The following is a 22,729-nucleotide window of genomic DNA, read 5'->3' on the forward strand; positions in this document are numbered from 1 at the left end:
TGTTACACATCTACCAATCACTGCCCTTCTTTATGAGGCTTTTCGATAAGCTCCCTGGTCTTTGTAGTTTAATCTGTGCTTGAAATTCAATACTTCACTGGAGGTGCCTTACAGATGTTGAACATATGGGCGACAGAGGAAGGGGTTGTCATTCAGAAATCATGTCCATATAATGTATTATGTGATTTGTTAAGCCACATTGTAATTCTAAATTAATGTAGGCTTGTTTAAACAACCAGGGTAAATACTTATGCGACAACTATATATTTTTTAATAAATAAAATGAACAAATGTGCAATGCACTTTCCAAACGGTGAAAGGCAGCAAAACGCAACATAGCGTCTAAGTCTGTCCGAAAAGCCACACGAAGAAGAAAGATTTGTCAGTTTTTCTTTGACTTTTCTCTGGTGTTATGCAGTTGACGACAGTGTGAAGTTCCCGGGGTGTTTTTATTACGAGCGGAACGGAAATCCAGACTGCCCTGTACGACACCGTCGGCGGCCTTTACGACCGGACCGGAGTCCTGAGGAATGAGGACGTGTCCAGGGCTGAGTAGAGTGGCTAGTTAGGACACACATTCCTCTGGATATTGAACTGTACTAGCTATGTCTTCTGGGATGACTGGACAGACACCGTAAGTTACACTTTTTTTTTTTTATTTAGTACCATTTACTTTTATATTTTGAATAAGTTACGGACGCAAGAACACGTATTTTTTTTATTTTAGCTTCGTGCTAACATGTTAGCTACCTACCTTAGTACAGTAACGTTAGCGGAGGTTGCTGGTTTTACAGCTAGCTAGATAACGTTTTTATTCCACTGTATGAAAGTACAATCGTAATAACTAGAATATTTCGTAAAGGTTTATCCGAAATTGATGACCAAGCCACAGTCGTATATTCATGTTTTTAACCATAGCAGTAAAGTTGATCCGTGCTAACGTTGCTAGAAAACGGTATGCTAATTGAGCTAACGTTAGTTAGCAACACCGGTTTCTGGCTAAGTACAATTGTGTAACGTCGTTTAACTAGACACCTAACATATCGCTAGTTAGTGGAGGGTCAAGAAAGCGGTCTCTCTAAAGTTGTGGTTACCTGCTGATACTACCCTCCAAGATAAATGATTTGTAGAGGAACAGGCCAGAACAGTTTTCAAGAGAATGCCGAGGCCTACTAACTCTACGAACACTGGTGTTGGCAGGCATCGCATTCGCGACTAGTGTTACGCTAACTAGCTTGCAAACACAAACTAGCCCTCGAACCCGGCCCTACAAAATTATCTTCACTTAAAATGAAATGATAGGCAACCCCAAACTGTTGGATAAGATATCTAATCTCAATATGGAGCGCGTCCCAGTTTAGTTTTTGTTTCAAGCCACTTTATGTTGAATTGTCTAATTTCTCTCCATCATATTGGATCCAGGTGCCTAACCAATAGCAGCAGATGGGATCAGCCTGCTCAGCCCAAAACGAGGGTAGACGTCATGCAAGGCTTCGCTTCCTCTGCCCAGACTTGCACATCGGCCACTACGACCCCTCAATCAGCCCAGCACCCTGTAGCTGGCCCAATGGTGCCCCAGACACTGCAGGGGGAGATGCCAGCAGCACAGGGGGGAGGTGTGGAGATGGCTGCTGCAATGGCTGCTAAGATCAATGCTATGCTGATGGCCAAGGGGAAACTGATGGTTCCTCCACCACTACCTGGCAAGGTGAGAGTGAAAGGGTTAATGTAACTTTCTCTTACTCTCTCATGGTCCTGAGGAATCACTGTTGCAGGCATTTAATCCAGCCCTAAGGGTCACCTGGCCAGTCATAAGAGGCTCAAGCCACAGACTAGAATGGTTTCCTTCGGTGGTGCAACTTGTCTCTGAGAACAGGGACAGTGATGATTGTCATTGTTTTCAACCACATAATATAATGTAGCCATGTCCCATAGCTGGAGGTAATAGAAGGTGAGGCCAGTTGAGACCATGTGACCTTCACTGATACCCACCTCCTAGACTAACACAGCAGAGAGAACCACCCTGGTCTACAGACACACCACGGTTACTGCTGCTGCTCACAACACTCTAGGCAGTCTCTCTGACTCAGTTAGTCCTTCTGCACACTGTGAGTCCCTGGCCTTTGTTCCAGCTCAGTACTAACAAACCTGATTCAACCAAATAGGTGCTTTAGTAGGATCTAAAGCCTGAACCCTGGGTGGCTTCCCGGGAGGGTTAAACAGTGACCTAACTGCATGCTATTGTATGACTAAAATGACTTTAGTTATTTAGTGTTTGTATGTGGACTCATATGAAACGTGTCGCCCACAGATCCCTCTGTGTATGTCGGCTGCCACTAGTGGAGACGAGACTGTGGTGACGGAGGTGGATATCAACGATGTGCCCATCAACAGCAGAAACCTGCTCACCAAAGGGAAAACACAGGAAGAGGTAAAAAGAAAAGGGGCTGAGTTTAGTTTTCATCTCTCCTTGATTCTTCTCCAGCATCGTTCCACTTGGCGGCTCCTTCTTAAAATGCATTTGGGACGGACCTTGGACCTTTCCTCCTATAGGAATGAACAGGGGGGTGGATACCATCGCCCGGCCTAAATCACAACCCTTTCTGTATAATATATATCTAATATATTCTATTTAGAAGACGTGTCTACATACATTTTATGTATTTGTGGCCCCAACTAATACTGAAAAGTTTCTCTCTTTCTGTTTCAGATCCGTCAGTTCAGCGGTGCAGTCGTCTCAACCAGAGGCCACTACATGACCAGTGCAGAGAAGTCCCATGGAAAGGGAGTGTATGTATGCAGTTGGTGTTACTGTGTGTATCTGTAGTTGACTCGGACCACGTGGATTTCTAACCGACTCTTCTCATTTAGAGAAAGGCCTTTGTATTTACACGTCCAGGGGAAGAGCCAAGAGGAGGTCAATAGTAAGTAGACTTTCTATCACCCTCCCGTCTACAGTGGCATTAGATACTTTATTGTCCTCAGATCCTGTACATTACACAACCTAGTGGAGACCACACATCTCAGAGGATGACCATGGGTTGATGTGGTTGACTGGCTGTTGTTTTTCTCACTAGATTATCCCCCATAGACCCCCTTGTCTATCTATTCCCTGTGTTGTTTTACAGAGGGGCAGTGCTGAGGATAAAGTCCTCATAGACCTCTTGTCTATCTATTTCCTGTGTTGTTTTACAGAGGCAGTGCTGAGGATAAAGGAGATCATCTCTGAGGATGTGTTGAGGACAGCTGCAGCGTTAGGATCCCAGCTGAGACCCGTCATACCCCCCCTGCCTCTCTACCCCCAGCCCCCTCGCCCCATGACTGCCCCACATCCACACCTACCCAGGATGCCTAGTGTCAACCCTCCTGTGCCACATGGACACCGGCCTGCCGCGCCACACCAAGGGGTAGATACAGGGGTCCCTGGTCCTCACAGAATTTTCCCCTGAAAGGTTTTTAAGAAATCCTGCTTGGACGATTCCCTCCCTCCTTATTCCCTCCCAACTCTGGGAATCCTCTAACTGGGATTTCTAAAAACACAGGAACTTTGGGTTTTCACAATTTTGCAGCAGGGAAATGTGTTTTTCAGTTTGCAATCTGGCCCATGTCCCATAGCTGGAGGTAATGAAGGTGAGGCCAGTTGAGACCATGTGACCTTCACTGATACCCACCTCCTAGAGTAACACAGCAGAGAGAACCACCCTGGTCTACAGACACACCACGGTTACTGCTGCTGCTCACAACACTGTTCTCTAGCTAGTCATTTAGTTGGATTAAAAGGTTAGCGGTTCAGACATTGACCAGCTCCCTACTCTAACTGCTTCCTGTTGTCCATAAGATGAAGTATGTTTTGTAATGTGGTGGTTGGAACTATGTGTTGACCTGACCCAGGATTATCCAAATGTAACTGTCATCTCTCCCCGTCAAGAGTTTTGTGCACGTCAAGATTTTTGTGGGTCTGGACCAGTCCCTGCCCTCGTTCAATGTGAACGAGAAGGTGGAGGGTCCTGCAGGGATGTACCTGGGACACATCCAGACAGAGACGGGAGCCAGAGTGTTCCTCAGGGGGAAAGGCTCGGGGTACATAGAGCAGGCCTCGCGACGGGAGTCCTTCGAACCACTCTACGTCTACATCAGGTAACAGTGATTTTACTTCCGGGTCAAACACCTTTATTTCTCCAGCCTATAAGGGCTCAGCAGACCCTGGTTCGGCCTATATGGGCTCAGCAGACCCTGGTTCGGCCTATAAGGGCTCAGCAGACCCTGGCTCAGCCTATAAGGGCTCAGCAGACCCTGGCTCAGCCTATAAGGGCTCAGCAGACACTGGCTCGGCCTATAAGGGCTCAGCAGACCCTGGTTCGGCCTATAAGGGCTCAGCAGACCCTGGTTCGGCCTATAAGGGCTCAGCAGACCCTGATATTAGAATTTTCATTGAAGAGGGGGGTGGACTCATCAATATACACCAACCTGTGATGAGTACAAAAGCCATGTGAACTATTTGGAGGTTAAAGAAGGTGAAACTATCGAAGTGTGTAGTTGTCACTGATACCCACCTCCTATAGGAAACAGTAGAGTGAACCACCTGACCTCCAGACACCGGTCTACGGTGTTCTGCACCTACTCACATCCTGAATCAGGACAGACTGAACCGTTGAATTGTCTACAACTCGCTCGTATGCATTCAGAAGAGACTGCTCGCCACACGTTGGCTCGCTACCAGTCCTGCTGCTCTCTCCTAGATGTTTGGTGAACCGTATGTTCGTCTCGTAGGGTCTGAAGTAGTTTCTTTCCTCTTGTAGTTGTTCCCTGCTGTGGTGGTGGTGGTGGGTTGTTGTCGGTTTCTTCCCATTTCAACACTGTTGTCTTTTCTTGTAGCCATCCCTACTCCACGGGGCTGGAAGCTGCCAAGAAACTCACAGAGAGCCTGTTGGAAACTGTAAGTCAGCACAGTGTTTCCTCCCAGATGACTTGTTGGTTATTACTGCACTGTCGGAACTAGAAGCACAAGCATTTCACTACACTCGCATTAACATCTGCTAACCATGTGTATGTGATCAATAACATCTGCTAACCGTGTGTATGTGATCAATACCATCTGCTAACCGTGTGTATGTGATCAATAACATCTACTAACCCTGTGTATGTGACCAATAACATCTACTAACCATGTGTATGTGACCAATAACATCTGCTAACCATGTGTATGTGACCAATAACATTTGGTTTGATACACAGCAAGGGAAGCAGACAGTGTAGATGGGAGCGTATGCTAAATGACTCCAATGTACAGGATCATGGGGCGGTAGGGTAGCCTAGTGGTTAGAGCGTTGGACTAGTAACCGGAAGGTTGCAAGTTCAAACCCCCGAGCTGACAAGGTACAAATCTGTTGTTCTGCCCCTGAACAGGCAGTTAACCCACTGTTCCCCGGTAGGCAGTTGAAAATAAGAATTTGTTCTTAACTGACTTGTCTAGTTAAATAAAGGTAAAATAACAAATAAAAAAAAAAAAAAATTGAAGTGGGTTGTGTTCATTAGCCACCGAACAGAAAACTGACTGAAACGAGGCAACCTGGACTCATTTTGTTTTCTGTTGTAAAGATGTTTTTGGAAAAAACGTTTTTTTAGTTTGCGTGCCCTAATGAACACGCCCCACGATGGAGGTTAAAGAAGGTGAAACTATTGAAGTGTGTAGTTGTCACTGATACCCACCTCCTATAGGAAACAGTAGCGTGAACCACCTGACCTACAGACACGGGTCTACGGTGTTCTGCACCTACTCACATCCTGAATCAGGACAGACTGAACCGTGGAATTCTCTACCATGCTCTACAACTCACTCTGCGTGTTTATTTAAACCATGCATGTTGTGGGATTAAAAGTTATTGATATACTTGCTTGTCTGACACTTATTTCACAGGATTTCTTCCTCTGCTTATTACTCTCTAAACATTATTCTCTTCCCTTTTGTAAAGAGTTCAGTGTTGTCACCCTGTTCCCTGTGTGTCTGTCGTCCAGGTGAGAGCTGAACACAGCCGCATGGTGTCCATCTACACAGCCACCGGCTCCACCCAACGTAAGTCTCCCCCCTCTCTCTCTCTCTCTCACACACCAGAACTAACACGCAGTAACTAAAATACCACAGTCATAGAACCAGGGTCCATTTTCATAAAGAGCCTCTGAGTACTGAGCGCTGATCTAGGATCAGTTTGGGATTTGAATGGACAAGGGGGGGAGGGCCCTGATCCTAGATCAGCATTCTTACTCCAAGACATTTTATGAATATGGGCCCGGGAGTTTACCTGATCAGGTGAATTAACTAGCCAGGCCCAGGAGTTTACCTGATCAGGTGAATTAACTAGCCAGGCCCAGGAGTTTACCTGATCAGGTGAAATAACTAGCCAGACCCAGGAGTTTACCTGATCAGGTGAAATAACTAGCCAGGCCCAGGAGTTTACCTGATCAGGTGAAATAACTAGCCAGACCCAGGAGTTTACCTGATCAGGTGAAATAACTAGCCACGCCCAGGAGTTTACCTGATCAGGTGAAATAACTAGCCAGGCCCAGGAGTTTACCTGATCAGGTGAAATAACTAGCCAGACCCAGGAGTTTACCTGATCAGGTGAAATAACTAGCCAGGCCCAGGAGTTTACCTGATCAGGTGAAATAACTAGCCAGGCCCAGGAGTTTACCTGATCAGGTGAAATAACTAGCCAGACCCAGGAGTTTACCTGATCAGGTGAAATAACTAGCCAGACCCAGGAGTTTACCTGATCAGGTGAAATAACTAGCCAGGCCCAGGAGTTTACCTGATCAGGTGAAATAACTAGCCAGGCCCAGGAGTTTACCTGATCAGGTGAAATAACTAGCCAGGCCCGGGAGTTTACCTGATCAGGTGAAATAACTAGTCAGGCCCAGGAGTTTACCTGATCAGGTGAAATAACTAGCCAGGCCCAGGAGTTTACCTGATCAGGTGAAATAACTAGCCAGGCCCGGGAGTTTACCTGATCAGGTGAAATAACTAGTCAGGCCCAGGAGTTTACCTGATCAGGTGAAATAACTAGCCAGGCCCAGGAGTTTACCTGATCCGGTGAAATAACTAGCCAGGCCCGGGAGTTTACCTGATCAGGTGAATTAACTAGCCAGGCCCAGGAGTTTACCTGACCAGGTGAAATAACTAGCCAGGCCCAGGAGTTTACCTGATCAGGTGAAATAACTAGCCAGACCCAGGAGTTTACCTGATCAGGTGAAATAACTAGCCAGGCCCGGGAGTTTACCTGATCAGGTGAAATAACTAGCCAGGCCCGGGAGTTTACCTGATCAGGTGAATTAACTAGCCAGGCCCGGGAGTTTACCTGATCAGGTGAAATAACTAGCCAGGCCCGGGAGTTTACCTGATCAGGTGAAATAACTAGCCAGGCCCGGGAGTTTACCTGATCAGGTGAAATAACTAGCCAGACCCAGGAGTTTACCTGATCAGGTGAAATAACTAGCCAGGCCCGGGAGTTTACCTGATCAGGTGAAATAACTAGCCAGACCCAGGAGTTTACCTGATCAGGTGAAATAACTAGCCAGGCCCGGGAGTTTACCTGATCAGGTGAAATAACTAGCCAGGCCCGGGAGTTTACCTGATCAGGTGAAATAACTAGCCAGACCCAGGAGTTTACCTGATCAGGTGAAATAACTAGCCAGGCCCGGGAGTTTACCTGATCAGGTGAAATAACTAGCCAGACCCAGGAGTTTACCTGATCAGGTGAAATAACTAGCCAGGCCCAGGAGTTTACCTGATCAGGTGAAATAACTAGCCAGGCCCGGGAGTTTACCTGATCAGGTGAAATAACTAGCCAGGCCCGGGAGTTTACCTGATCAGGTGAATTAACTAGCCAGGCCCAGGAGTTTACCTGATCAGGTGAAATAACTAGCCAGGCCCGGGAGTTTACCTGATCAGGTGAAATAACTAGCCAGACCCAGGAGTTTAACTGATCAGGTGAAATAACTAGCCAGGCCCAGGAGTTTACCTGATCAGGTGAAATAACTAGCCAGGCCCGGGAGTTTACCCGATCAGGTGAAATAACTAGTCAGGCCCAGGAGTTTACCCGATCAGGTGAAATAACTAGCCAGGCCCAGGAGTTTACCCGATCCGGTGAAATAACTAGCCAGGCCCGGGAGTTTACCCGATCAGGTGAAATAACTAGCCAGGCCCGGGAGTTTACCTGATCAGGTGAATTAACTAGCCAGGCCCAGGAGTTTACCTGATCCGGTGAAATAACTAGCCAGGCCCGGGAGTTTACCTGATCAGGTGAATTAACTAGCCAGGCCCAGGAGTTTACCTGACCAGGTGAAATAACTAGCCAGGCCCAGGAGTTTACCTGATCAGGTGAAATAACTAGCCAGACCCAGGAGTTTACCTGATCAGGTGAAATAACTAGCCAGGCCCGGGAGTTTACCTGATCAGGTGAAATAACTAGCCAGGCCCGGGAGTTTACCTGATCAGGTGAATTAACTAGCCAGGCCCGGGAGTTTACCTGATCAGGTGAAATAACTAGCCAGGCCCAGGAGTTTACCTGATCAGGTGAAATAACTAGCCAGGCCCAGGAGTTTACCTGATCAGGTGAAATAACTAGCCAGGCCCGGGAGTTTACCTGATCAGGTGAAATAACTAGCCAGACCCAGGAGTTTACCTGATCAGGTGAAATAACTAGCCAGGCCCGGGAGTTTACCTGATCAGGTGAAATAACTAGCCAGACCCAGGAGTTTACCTGATCAGGTGAAATAACTAGCCAGGCCCGGGAGTTTACCTGATCAGGTGAAATAACTAGCCAGGCCCGGGAGTTTACCTGATCAGGTGAATTAACTAGCCAGGCCCAGGAGTTTACCTGACCAGGTGAATTGACCAGCCAGGCCCAGGAGTTTACCTGACCAGGTGAATTGACCAGCCAGGTTACGTGGACAGGGAAACTCCATGTCCAACTCAAATGACTTGAATATTATAGAATGACCCGAATGTTTCCGTTCCCGTAAATCACTTCCTGTGTTTGCTTAAACCACGGACACAACTAGCCACTGTGGTAAATGAATCTCTTTCTGTCTCTAGTGGCACAACAACAACAAACAGAACAGTCAGACAGACAACAACCCTGTCTGTGAATGACCATCTCTTCCAATCACATCCATTAACCCTGATCTCCTATACTTCCCTTTCAGCATACCCAGCTCATGGATACCCAGCTAATAGCTCTTACTCTAGCCAGGGCTGGTACAGCAGTGGTTACCCAGGGTGTAACGGGCTGTCTGGGGGCTATGCTGCCTCTACCAGCTACCCCACACCGCCAGGACCCTCTGGCTATTGGACTAGTGCTGCTAGTGGTCAGCCCAGTCAATCTAACCTGTCGACAAACCCTCCATCTTCTCAGGCTATGGTTCAGTATCCTGTCTGTCCCAGGAAGACACACCCATACCTATTACAGGTACGTAGTGGCTAGGAAACCATACCTCGACCTAGTACAGGTACGTAGTGGCTAGGAAACCAGTACCTCGACCTATTACAGGTATGTAGTGGCTAGGAAACCATACCTGGACCTATTACAGGTACGTAGTGGCTAGGAAACCAGTACCTCGACCTATTACGTAGTGGCTAAGAAACCAGTACCTCGACCTATTACGTAGTGGCTAGGAAACCAGTACCTCGACCTATTACAGGTATGTAGTGGCTAGGAAACCAGTACCTCGACCTAGTAGGTTGTAGTGGCTAGGAAACCAGTACCTCTGCCTATTACAAGTACGTAGTGGCTAGGAAACCAGTACCTCGGCCTAGTAGGTCGTGGTGGCTAGGAAACCAGTACCTCGGCCTAGTAGGTCGTGGTGGCTAGGAAACCAGTACCTCGGCCTATTAGGTTGTAGTGGCTAGGAAACCAGTACCTCGGCCTAGTAGGTCGTGGTGGCTAGGAAACCAGTACCTCGGCCTAGTAGGTCGTGGTGGCTAGGAAACCAGTACCTCAACCTATTACGTAGTGGCTAGGAAACCAGTACCTCGGCCTAGTAGGTCGTGGTGGCTAGGAAACCAGTACCTCAACCTAGTAGTTCGTAGTGGCTAGGAAACCAGTACCTCTGCCTATTACAGGTACGTAGTGGCTAGGAAACCAGTACCTCAACCTATTACGTAGTGGCTAGGAAACCAGTACCTCGACCTATTACGTAGTGGCTAGGAAACCATACCTCGACCTATTACGTAGTGGCTAGGAAACCAGTACCGTGGCCTATTACGTAGTGGCTAGGAAACCAGTACCTCTGCCTATTACAGGTACGTAGTGGCTAGGAAACCAGTACCTCGGCCTATTAGGTCGTGGTGGCTAGGAAACCAGTACCTCGGCCTAGTAGGTCGTGGTGGCTAGGAAACCAGTACCTCGGCCTAGTAGTTTGTGGTGGCTAGGAAACCAGTACAGGTATGTATTGACAGGAACATGGGTGGATTGTCCAAATAGGATTCAGGACAGGGATCAGTTGTTTAGGACACTCATGACACTCATAAGAAAGCCCCCCCCCAAAAAAAGGGTTCTCAACTGAAAATTGAAGTCAGGACTTCAGTTTAGAAAATGTCTATCAGTTTCATTAGTTAATAGCAGCCAGGAGATTATGTTGTACACCATTTTAAGGACTGACCAGATGTATTGATGCGGGACACCGTTTTAAGGACTGACCAGATGTATTGATGAGAGACACCATTTTAAGGACTGACCAGATGTATTGATGCGGGACACCGTTTTAAGGACTGACCAGATGTATTGATGAGGGACACCGTTTTAAGGACTAACCAGATGTATTGATGAGAGACACCATTATAATGACTAACCAGATGTATTGATGAAGTTGTACACCATTTTAAGGACTAACCAGAAGTATTGATGAAGTTGTACACCATTTTAAGGACTGACCAGATGTATTGATGAGGGACACCATTTTAAGGACTGACCAGATGTATTGATGAGGGACACCATTTTAAGGACTGACCAGATGTATTGATGAGGGACACCGTTTTAAGGACTGACCAGATGTATTGATGAGGGACACCGTTTTAAGGACTGACCAGATGTATTGATGAGGGACACCGTTTTAAGGACTAACCAGATGTATTGATGAGAGACACCATTATAATGACTAACCAGATGTATTGATGAAGTTGTACACCATTTTAAGGACTAACCAGAAGTATTGATGAAGTTGTACACCATTTTAAGGACTGACCAGATGTATTGATGAGGGACACCATTTTAAGGACTGACCAGATGTATTGATGAGGGACACAATTTTAAGGACTGACCAGATGTATTCATGAGGGACACCATTTTAAGGACTGACCAGATGTATTGATGAGAGACACCATTTTAAGGACTGACCAGATGTATTGATGAGAGACACCGTTTTAAGGACTGACCAGATGTATTGATGAGCGACACCATTATAAGGGCTGACCAGATGTATTGATGAGAGACACCATTATAAGGACTGACCAGATGTATTCATGAGGGACATCATTATAAGGGCAGGACTGACCAGGTGTATTGATGAGGAACACCATTTTAAGGACTAACCAGATGTATTGAGGAAGTTTTACACCATTTTAAGGGCAGGACTGACCAGGTGTATTGATGGCCCAGGGATTAGACTAACTGTTGTTTGGGTTTGACCTTGGTGTCTCAGGACCCTGGGTGCAGTGACCCAACTGACCAGACGGAGACTGACCAGACGGAGACAGACCTGTCGTCATCCAGCTCCCCTCAGACAGGGACAGGAAGTCCTAAACGGCGCTTTCAGGAAAAGACTGAGGATGAGCGGGCCTCTCAGGTGAGACGGAGATAAAACTGCTGAAATATGCGAGAGAATGGTTTTCAAGAGAAGGGCTTGTCAACTGAATAACAATCAATAAAGGCCGTCCCCGACCCAGAGGTGTACTGAATAACCTGGCTAAAGCAAAACCAATAAAGGCCGTCCCCGACCCAGAGGTGTACTGAATAACCTGGCTAAAGCAAAACCAATAAAGGCCGTCCCCGACCCAGAGGTGTACTGAATAACCTGGCTAAAGCAAAACCAATAAAGGCCGTCCCCAACCCAGAGGTGTACTGAATAACCTGGCTAAATCAAACCCAATAAAGGCCGTCCCCGACCCAGAGGTGTACTGAATAACCTGGCTAAATCAAAACCAATAAAGGCCGTCCCCAACCCAGAGGTGTACTGAATAACCTGGCTAAATCAAAACCAATAAAGGCCGTCCCCGACCCAGAGGTGTACTGAATAACCTGGCTAAATCAAAACCAATAAAGGCCGTCCCCGACCCAGAGGTGTACTGAATAACCTGGCTAAAGCAAAACCAATAAAGGCCGTCCCCGACCCAGAGGTGTACTGAATAACCTGGCTAAAGCAAAACCAATAAAGGCCGTCCCCGACCCAGAGGTGTACTGAATAACCTGGCTAAAGCAAAACCAATAAAGGCCGTCCCCGACCCAGAGGTGTACTGAATAACCTGGCTAAAGCAAAACCAATAAAGGCCGTCCCCGACCCAGAGGTGTACTGAATAACCTGGCTAAAGCAAAACCAATAAAGGCCGTCCCCGACCCAGAGGTGTACTGAATAACCTGGCTAAAGCAAAACCAATAAAGGCCGTCCCCAACCCAGAGGTGTACTGAATAACCTGGCTAAATCAAACCCAATAAAGGCCGTCCCCGACCCAGAGGTGTACTGAATAACCTGGCTAAATCAAAACCAATAAAGGCCGTCCCCAACCCAGAGGTGTACTGAATAACCTGGCTAAATCAAAACCAATAAAGGCCGTCCCCGACCCAGAGGTGTACTGAATAACCTGGCTAAATCAAAACCAATAAAGGCCGTCCCCGACCCAGAGGTGTACTGAATAACCTGGCTAAATCAAACCCAATAAAGGCCGTCCCCGACCCAGAGGTGTACTGAATAACCTGGCTAAAGCAAAACCAATAAAGGCCGTCCCCAACCCAGAGGTGTACTGAATAACCTGGCTAAATCAAACCCAATAAAGGCCGTCCCCGACCCAGAGGTGTACTGAATAACCTGGCTAAAGCAAAACCAATAAAGGCCGTCCCCAACCCAGAGGTGTACTGAATAACCTGGCTAAAGCAAAACCAATAAAGGCCGTCCCCAACCCAGAGGTGTACTGAATAACCTGGCTAAAGCAAAACCAATAAAGGCTGTCCCCAACCCAGAGGTGTACTGAATAACCTGGCTAAAGCAAAACCAATAAAGGCCGTCCCCAACCCAGAGGTGTACTGAATAACCTGGCTAAAGCAAAACCAATAAAGGCCGTCCCCGACCCAGAGGTGTACTGAATAACCTGGCTAAAGCAAAACCAATAAAGGCCGTCCCCGACCCAGAGGTGTACTGAATAACCTGGCTAAAGCAAAACCAATAAAGGCCGTCCCCGACCCAGAGGTGTACTGAATAACCTGGCTAAAGCAAAACCAATAAAGGCCGTCCCCAACCCAGAGGTGTACTGAACAACCTGGCTAAAGCAAAACCAATAAAGGCCGTCCCCAACCCAGAGGTGTACTGAATAACCTGGCTAAAGCAAAACCAATAAAGGCCGTCCCCGACCCAGAGGTGTTAGCTCAGCGGTTACTCTTTAAGTGCAGGAAGTGTTTTTTTTTGTTGTTTTTAGGAATTCAAACCGTGCTCAGTGGTCTTCTGCTAACAGTCCTACCGGTCTCCCTCCCTCTCAGCCTGCCAGCCGCTCACCTGAGGCCCCGGTGAGAGAGAAGTCTCCTCCTCTACCTCCAGCTCAGAGAGAGGAAGAGTCGGGACAAGGAGCTGAAAGGTTTCGACATAGATCTCCTGCTCTAAATCTCTTAACAATGTTTCTGGTTTTGTTTTGCCCCTGAATGTTGCAGCCACCGGGGTCGTGTTCAAAAGGGCGCAACGGAATAAAAGAGAACCATTGTTTCTTGTTACACGTTCAGACCAGTTTTGGGTTGTTTTCGTACATTTTGCTCCTACTGAACACAGCCCTAAATGAAGCCTCTGATGTTTCTCCACCTGGTTCCTTTGTCTCTGTCTGTAGGATGTTGATGCCACCTCCTCTCCCTGTGTTTCTGGCCCCTGGCCCTGTGGCACGAAAGAGACCCAGGGAGACAGCCGTACCAGAGGTCGCACCCAGTCTACCACCCAGAACCCTCGGCCCTGTGGCACACAAGAGACCCAGGGAGACAGCCGTACCAGAGGTCCCACCCAGTCTACCGCCCAACACCCTCGGCCCTGTGGCACACAAGAGACCCAGGGAGACGGCAGTACCAGAGGTCCCACCCAGTCTACCACCTAGCGCCCCTGCATCACAGGGTACGCTTCTTACTGGGAACACACTTCACTGTACTTGATGCCTGAATGGGCAGACTTTTTGACCATGATGAAGTTGAGTGGTGTTTTCAAAGATGTCTTCTCCCCTCAGTAGTGGAGTAATGGAGACGATCTGTTCCAGCTCCTCTGTGATTGGCTGAGCCGTGCTAACCGTCACTTCCTGTATGTGTTCTTTTGTCTTCCCCTTGTTCTCTCTCCACATGTCTCCTGGACCTGCTCTGACCTGTGTCTGTGTGATCCCTCTGCTCTGACTGGCTGTGGATCAATCCAACCAACTCAAACATGGGCTGGGCTCCTCTCTTGTTTTGCCCTCTCTCTCTCTCTCTGTCCCTCTCTGTCTCTCTCTCTCTCTCTGTGTTGCTCTCTTGCTGTCCGTCTTTGTTTTCTACAGATTGTCCTCAGGAGGTGAAGAAGACGAAGGTAGTGGAGAAGCCTTCATGCCTAGTACCCTACGGTGGGGACTCTTCTGATGAGGGAGAGGACTCCTAGCAGTAAGACTCTAACTCATACGCCCACTACCCTTCACTAATCCCATCAGCCCCACCCTACAGTGTCCTCATTCCACTTAGATGCTGGGTTGCAGTGTTCAGCCCAAGTCTAGCTTTGCTCTGCTATTACCGTCATCGACTACTGGACATTGGACAGAGCGTCACATTGCTACGGCCCTGCCCCCTACCCCAAAATAAAGCTACTTTGTTATTATAATTATTAAACCGTTTTCATTTGGAAAGGTCATTTTTATTTCAATTCTGAAAAAGCATATGTAGTTGTCCATCCACGACCGAGCCTGCTCTACGACCGAGCCTGCAGTACACAAATTCACTGATTTTATTACTGTTATATTGTGTATAATGGAAAATGGTGTGAATCTGTTCCCATGGAATACATTAATAAATGGATTTGGAAACAACATTCATCTTGTTTCATGTTGTGGTAGTCAATCAAACCCTGGTCTAAACCACTGATATACATGGTTTTTATTCAGATATGGTTGTTAACCCACTTACACAAAGGGGTCATAAACATGTTTTTGTAGTATAATTGTGCTCTACCATGCAGTGTTGTCCAGAGGGTTAGAATAACAATCAGATAAAGACGTTTCCATGGACACACCTGTACATCATGGTAGGTAAAGATGTTTCCATGGACACACCTGTACATCATGGTAGGTAAAGATGTTTCCATGGACACACCTGTACATCATGGTAGGTAAAGATGTTTCCATGGACACACCTGTACATCATGGTAGGTAAAGACGTTTCCATGGACACACCTGTACATCATGGTAGGTAAAGATGTTTCCATGGACACACCTGTACATCATGGTAGGTAAAGATGTTTCCATGGACACACCTGTACATCATGGTAGGTAAAGATGTTTCCATGGACACACCTGTCCTCTGTGTTTTTAATGTACATCATGGTAGGTAAAGACGTTTCCATGGACACACCTGTACATCATGGTAGGTAAAGACGTTTCCATGGACACACCTGTACATCATGGTAGGTAAAGACGTTTCCATGGACACCTGTACATCATGGTCGGTAAACTCAGACCAAGTGGACGTACCCCGGTGCCTCTACCCCAGTGTGAACAGTGAGCGCACCGGGGTTGTCCAGAGCGAAGCAGGGATGAACGTAGCGTTGGAAGCTACAGTAGAAGGTGTAGAGGTGTTGTTCCAGCTCCACGTTGAAGAAGGACAGGATCCCTCTCTCATAGTTCAGACTGAGCCCTATCCTCACAGGGTTCACCGTTATCCGGATGTCTGGGCTCCAGCCGCTGTGGAGGAACTCGTACTTGTGTCTGGAGAGGGGAGACCGAAGGGGGCGGCAGAATGGAGGAGAGGGGGGGGCGACAGAATGGAGGAGGGGAAGAATGGAAGTAATGTCATTTAGAAAATGATGGTTCTATGTGACTTGTTACACATCATACTTCTTTCTATATACCAGGATAACCCAACACTAACAGTACCATGGGGAGACAGTATGTACATCCTCAACCCAACACTAACAGAACCATGGGGATACAGTGTGTACATCCTCAACCCAACACGGTATCTTAAACTAACAGAACCATGGGGAGACAGTATGTACATCCTCAACCCAACATGGTATCTTAAACTAACAGAACCATGGGGAGACAGTATGTACATCCTCAACCCAACACTAACAGAACCATGGGGAGACAGTATGTACATCCTCAACCCAACACTAACAGTACCATGGGGAGACAGTATGTACATCCTCAACCCATAACGGTATCTTAAACTAACAGAACCATGGGGAGACAGTATGTACATCCTCAACCCAACACGGTATCTTAAACTAACAGTACCATGGGGAGACAGTATGTACATCTCCAACTCAACACTAACAGAACCATGGGGATACAGTATGTACATCCTCAACCCAACACTAACAGTACCATGGGGAGACAGTATGTACATCCTCAACCCAACACGGTATCTTAAACTAACAGTACCATGGGGAGACAGTATGTACATCCCCAACCCAACACTAACAGAACCATGGGGAGACAGTATGTACATCCTCAACCCAACACTAACAGAACCATGGGGAGACAGTATGTACATCCTCAACCCAACACGGTATCTTAAACTAACAGAACCATGGGGAGACAGTATGTACATCCCCAACCCAACACTAACAGAACCATGGGGAGACAGTATGTACATCCCCAACCCAACACTAACAGAACCATGGGGAGACAGTATGTACATCCTCAACCCAACACTAACAGAACCATGGGGAGACAGTATGTACATCCTCAACCCAACACGGTATCTTAAACTAACAGAACCATGGGGAGACAGTATGTACATCCCCAACCCAACACTAACAGAACCATGGGGAGACAGTATGTACATCCTCAACCCAACACTAACATAACCATGGGGAGACAGTATGTACATCCTCAACCCAACACGGTATCTTAAACTAACAGTACCATGGGGAGACAGTATGTACATCCCCAACCCAACACGGTATCTTAAACTAACAGTACCATGGGGAGACAGTATGTACATCCTCAACCCAACACGATATCTTAAACTAACAGTACCATGGGGAGACAGTATGTACACCCTCAACCCAACACTGTCACTGGGCCAAATAAAACCCTTTTACTGCCAAAGAGAGGATTAGCAGGGGATATGAGAAGTGTGTATTGTCAGGTTCTGCGTAGGCAGTATGTGCTCTCTCTCTCCTCTCTCCCTTCTCTCTCTCCTCTCTCTCACACACACTTTGAGGTGGTGGTGTTTCATGTTGAGATGTCTCAGTGAATGATCTCCTAGTAAAGAGACAGTTCCACAGGCCTGTTTAGTGCCAGGAATAGTAGAGTTGCTATGGCAACAGCAGCTATAAGGTAACGGTATTCTATGGGCTTTTTCACAGGAATAAAAAACAACTTGACTTGTCACTTCTGCCTCAGAAAAGGTTTAGGAGGCGAAATGTGAGAAGAAGCGAGCCAAGCGCTTCAGGAAGGGGAGAGATATATTTTAACGACCAAAAATCTCCTTGGCTGGCCTACTTTTCAGACCGTGTGTGGTAATGGTGGACCCTGTGGGAAGACAAGCATACATTTCCCTCTGGGAAGCCATGCAGTGGTAGTGGTGAGTCAGCTGAATTTAAAACACCGCCAGGAGTCAGCCCTCTAGAACAGTGTTTTACCAACTCTCAGTCTGTCCAGTAGTCAGCCCTCTAGAACAGTGTTTTAACAACTCCCAGTCTGTCCAGGAGTCAGCCCTCTAGAACAGTGTTTAACAACTCCCAGTCTATCCAGGAGTCAGCCCTCTAGAACAGTGTTTACCAACTCCCAGTCTATCCAGGAGTCAGCCCTCTAGAACAGTATTTTACCAACTCCCAGTCTGTCCAGGAGTCAGCTGAATTTAAAACACCGCCAGTAGTCAGCCCTCTAGAACAGTGTTTAACAACTCCCAGTCTATCCAGGAGTCAGCCCTCTAGAACAGTATTTTACCAACTCCCAGTCTGTCCAGGAGTCAGCTGAATTTAAAACACCGCCAGGAGTCAGCCCTCTAGAACAGTGTTTACCAACTCCCAGTCTGTCCAGTAGTCAGCCCTCTAGAACAGTGTTTACCAACTCCCAGTCTGTCCAGGAGTCAGCCCTCTAGAACAGTGTTTACCAACTCCCAGTCTGTCCAATAGTCAGCTGAATTTAAAACACCGCCAGGAGTCAGCTCTCTAGAACAGTGTTTACCAACTCCCAGTCTGTCCAGTAGTCGGCTGAATTTAAAACACCGCCAGTAGTCAGCCCTCTAGAACAATGTTTACCAACTCCCAGTCTGTCCAGTAGTCGGCTGAATTTAAAACACCGCCAGTAGTCAGCCCTCTAGAACAGTGTTTACCAACTCCCAGTCTGTCCAATAGTCAGCTGAATTTAAAACACCGCCAGGAGTCAGCCCTCACCGGATTCAACTATCAACTTCTTCTCTGGATGTCCACTAGGTCATTCAGATGGGATTGTGTGGAGCTAAAACAAACAATCGTAAAACTGACTATCTTACCGATCCTCGACTTCGGCGATGTCATTTACAAAATAGCCTCCAACACTCTACTCAGCAAATTGGATGCAGTCTTTCACAGTGCCATCCGTTTTGTCACCAAAGCCGCCCCATATACTACCCACCACTGCAACCTGTATGCTTTCATTGGCTGGCCCTCGCTTCATATTCGTCGCCAAACCCACTGGCTCCAGGTCATCTATAAGTCTTTACTAGGTAAAGCCCCACCTTATTTCAGCTCACTGATCTCCATAGCAGCACCCACCAGTAGCATGCGCTCCAGCAGGTATATTTCACTGGTCATCCACAAAGCCAACACCTCCTTTGACCGCCTTTCCTTCCAGTTCTTTGCTGCCAATGACTGGAACGAATTGCAAAAATCACTGAAGCTGGAGTCTTATATCTCCCTCTCTAACTTTAAGCGTCAGCTGTCAGAGCAGCTCACAGATCATTGCACCTGTACACAGCCCATAACCTCCATAATCTTACTTCATTTGCACACACTGTATATATACTTTTTCTACTGTGTTAATGACTGTATGTTTGTTTTATTCCATGTGTAACTAACTCTGTGGTGTTTGTGTCGCACTGCTTTGCTTTATCTTGGCCAGGTCGCAGTTGTGAATGAGAACTTGTTCTCAACTTGCCTACCTGGTTAAATAAAGGTGTTCTCAACTAGCCTACCTGGTTAAATAAAGGTGTTCTCAACTGGCCTACCTGGTTAAATAAAGGTGTTCTCAACTAGCCTACCTGGTTAAATAAAGGTGAAATAAATTAATACAAATTACAACAGGTTGAGAATCGCTTGTGTAACCTATCAAAGCAGTCCGTTACCTGGAGGGAGGACAGGTTGGTTCCTTCCTGGTAACAGTTAGTGATAGCTAGGTTAGAGGGTTAGGTTAGCGTTAGGGATTCTCACCTGGACGGGTTGGTTCCTTCCCGGTGACAGTTAGTGATAGCTAGGTTAGAGGGTTAGGTTAGCGTTAGGGATTCTCACCTGGACGGGTTGGTTCCTTCCCGGTGACAGTTAGTGATAGCTAGGTTAGAGGGTTAGGTTAGGGATTCTCACTCGGATGGGTTGAGTTTAGGGTTGAACAGGGATGTGGACATTAAGCTGGGGTTAGGGACCATGCACCAGGATGTGTTGGCTCCTCCCAGGTAAGAGTTAGTGATAGGTTAGGGGTCAAGGAAGGTTATGGGTTAAGGTTTCTCACCTGGATGGGGTGAGGACATGTCTCATGCACCAGGACATGTTGGCTCCTCCCAGGTAAGAATTAGTGATAGGTTAGGGGTCAAGGAAGGTTATGGGTTAAGGTTTCTCACCTGGATGGGGTGAGGACATGTCTCATGCACCAGGACATGTTGGCTCCTCCCAGGTAAGAATTAGTGATAGGTTAGGGGTCAAGGAAGGTTATGGGTTAAGGTTTCTCACCTGGATGGGGTGAGGACATGTCTCATGCACCAGGACGTGTTGGCTCCTCCCAGGTAAGAATTAGTGATAGGTTAGGGGTCAGGTAAGGTTATGGGTTAAGGTTTCTCACCTGGATGGCGTGAGGACATGTCTCATGCACCAGGACGTGTTGGCTCCTCCCAGGTAAGAATTAGTGATAGGTTAGGGGTCAAGGAAGGTTATGGGTTAAGGTTTCTCACCTGGATGGGGTGAGGACATGTCTCATGCACCAGGACGTGTTGGCTCCTCCCAGGTAGGAGTTTCTCTGAGTATCTTCATAGGCCACTCCAATCCTGTACTCTGTGTCCTCGTCCAGTTCCACCTCCCAGTAATGTCTGCCTCTCACAGGGATCAGGTCCCCTAACACAGCTACACACCTGGACCAATCACACAGGCATACAATATACACTATCAGAGGGAGGAGACACACCTGGACCAAACACACAGGCATACAATATACACTATCAGAGGGAGGCGACACCTACACACACCTACACAGCTACACACCTGGACCAAACACACAGGCATACAATATACACTATCAGAGGGAGGAGACACACCTGGACCAAACACACACGCATACAATATACACTATCAGAGGGAGGAGACACAGCTACACACAACACAAATCTACACACACCTACACAGTACACACTCCTACACACAACTACACACAGCACAAATCTACACACAACAACACAGTACACACCTACACACAACACAAATCTACACACACACAGTACACACTCCTACACACAACTACACACAGCACAAATCTACACACACACAGTACACACTCCTACACACAACTACACACAGCACAAATCTACACACACACACAGTACACACTCCTACACACAACTACACACAACACAAATCTACACACACACAGTACACACTCCTACACACAACTACACACAGCACAAATCTACACACACACACAGTACACACTCCTACAAACAACTACACACAGCACAAATCTACACACACACAGTACACACTCTTACAAACAACTACACACAGCACAAATCTACACACACCTACACAGTACACACTCCTACACACAACTACACACAACACAAATCTACACACACACAGTACACACCACACTATCACGGGATGAGTACACTCCCATTTTCAGATGTTTCATTTTGAAAGCTACAGTAAATCTCCATGTCATTAACAGATCTCTATTAGCTGAGGTGTTCAGCAGGTGTTAAACCTGGTTGGTTTGTCTACCTGGCGAAGGTGTTGTCGTCGAAGGTCATGGCGGAGAGCGGGAGCTCCTCGTCTCCGTAGAACATGGAGAAGCCGTCCTCAGAGATGGACAGACAGGGGTGGGCTGTGTCCTGCAGCAGGTGGAAGACGGTTCCTACACACACAGTAACAACCTCACTGTCTGGCCTTGACAACTATAAAACACACAGTAACAACCTCACTGTCTGGTCTTGACAACTATAAAACACACAGTAACAACCTCACTGTCTGGCCTTGACAACTATAAAACACACAGTAACAACCTCACTGTCTGGTCTTGACAACTATAAAACACACAGTAACAACCTCACTGTCTGGCCTTGACAACTATAAAACACACAGTAACAACCTCACTGTCTGGTCTTGACAACTATAAAACACACAGTAACAACCTCACTGTCTGGCCTTGACAACTATAAAACACACAGTAACAACCTCACTGTCTGGCCTTGACAACTATAAAACACACAGTAACAACCTCACTGTCTGGTCTTGACAACTATAAAACACACAGTAACAACCTCACTGTCTGGCCTTGACAACTATAACACACACAGTAACAACCTCACTGTCTGGCCTTGACAACTATAAAACACACAGTAACAACCTCACTGTCTGGCCTTGACAACTATAAAACACACAGTAACAACCTCACTGTCTGGCCTTGACAACTATAAAACACACAGTAACAACCTCACTGTCTGGCCTTGACAACTATAAAACACACAGTAACAACCTCACTGTCTGGCCTTGACAACTATAAAACACACAGTAACAACCTCACTGTCTGGCCTTGACAACTATAAAACACACAGTAACAACCTCACTGTCTGGCCTTGACAACTATAAAACACACAGTAACAACCTCACTGTCTGGCCTTGACAACTATAAAACACACAGTAACAACCTCACTGTCTGGTCTTGACAACTATAAAACACACAGTAACAACCTCACTGTCTGGCCTTGACAACTATAAAACACACAGTAACAACCTCACTGTCTGGCCTTGACAACTATAAAACACACAGTAACAACCTCACTGTCTGGCCTTGACAACTATAAAACACACAGTAACAACCTCACTGTCTGGCCTTGACAACTATAAAACA

At 46.9% G+C, this 22,729-nt stretch overlaps 2 protein-coding genes across 9 annotated transcripts in view; one reads left to right on the forward strand and one right to left on the reverse strand.

The window, feature by feature from the left end:
* The first annotated feature begins 356 nt into the window (after positions 1–356).
* Positions 357–15,043, forward strand: LOC110518175 (KH homology domain-containing protein 4). Of its 2 annotated transcripts, XM_036981526.1 has the most exons (15): positions 357–634; positions 1,423–1,708; positions 2,312–2,431; positions 2,711–2,790; positions 2,872–2,924; positions 3,196–3,407; positions 3,929–4,137; positions 4,876–4,936; positions 6,016–6,073; positions 9,202–9,464; positions 11,695–11,838; positions 13,740–13,834; positions 14,078–14,237; positions 14,313–14,352; positions 14,762–15,043. In XM_036981526.1, exons 1-15 carry the CDS (start codon positions 606–608, stop codon positions 14,857–14,859), a joined length of 1,908 nt encoding a protein of 635 aa, XP_036837421.1. In that variant the 5' UTR covers positions 357–605; the 3' UTR covers positions 14,860–15,043. The 2 variants fall into 2 exon arrangements, with proteins under 2 accessions (XP_036837421.1, XP_036837420.1); XM_036981525.1 differs by having other exon boundaries at positions 14,078–14,352.
* A 239-nt stretch (positions 15,044–15,282) lies between these two features.
* Positions 15,283–22,729, reverse strand: part of LOC110518475 (fibronectin type III and SPRY domain-containing protein 2) — a 43,573-nt gene continuing 36,126 nt past the window's right edge. For 6 of the 7 annotated variants that reach the window (XM_036981532.1, XM_036981531.1, XM_036981530.1 and 3 more), the window contains exons 12-14: positions 21,601–21,733; positions 20,562–20,738; positions 15,745–16,174 (exon numbers count right to left, since the gene is read on the reverse strand). In XM_036981532.1, the coding sequence (XP_036837427.1) occupies positions 15,922–16,174; positions 20,562–20,738; positions 21,601–21,733 (563 nt within the window). In that variant the 3' untranslated portion in view covers positions 15,745–15,921. Of the gene's footprint in view, positions 15,484–15,523; positions 16,175–20,561; positions 20,739–21,600; positions 21,734–22,729 lie in introns of those variants that run through there. The other variant, XR_005052288.1, reaches the window with a different exon arrangement.

Source organism: Oncorhynchus mykiss, chromosome 6, assembly GCF_013265735.2.
Source record: "Oncorhynchus mykiss isolate Arlee chromosome 6, USDA_OmykA_1.1, whole genome shotgun sequence".
NCBI lineage: Eukaryota > Metazoa > Chordata > Actinopteri > Salmoniformes > Salmonidae > Oncorhynchus > Oncorhynchus mykiss.

Excerpts from the sequence above, each read along its gene's own strand:
- LOC110518175 (XM_036981525.1), top strand. The coding sequence starts at position 606 with ATGTCTTCTGGGATGACTGGACAGACACC. Across the intron at positions 635-1,422 it reads GGGATGACTGGACAGACACC|GTGCCTAACCAATAGCAGCA; the intron begins GTAAGTTACACT and ends TATTGGATCCAG. Across the intron at positions 3,408-3,928 it reads CTGCCGCGCCACACCAAGGG|AGTTTTGTGCACGTCAAGAT; the intron begins GTAGATACAGGG and ends CTCCCCGTCAAG.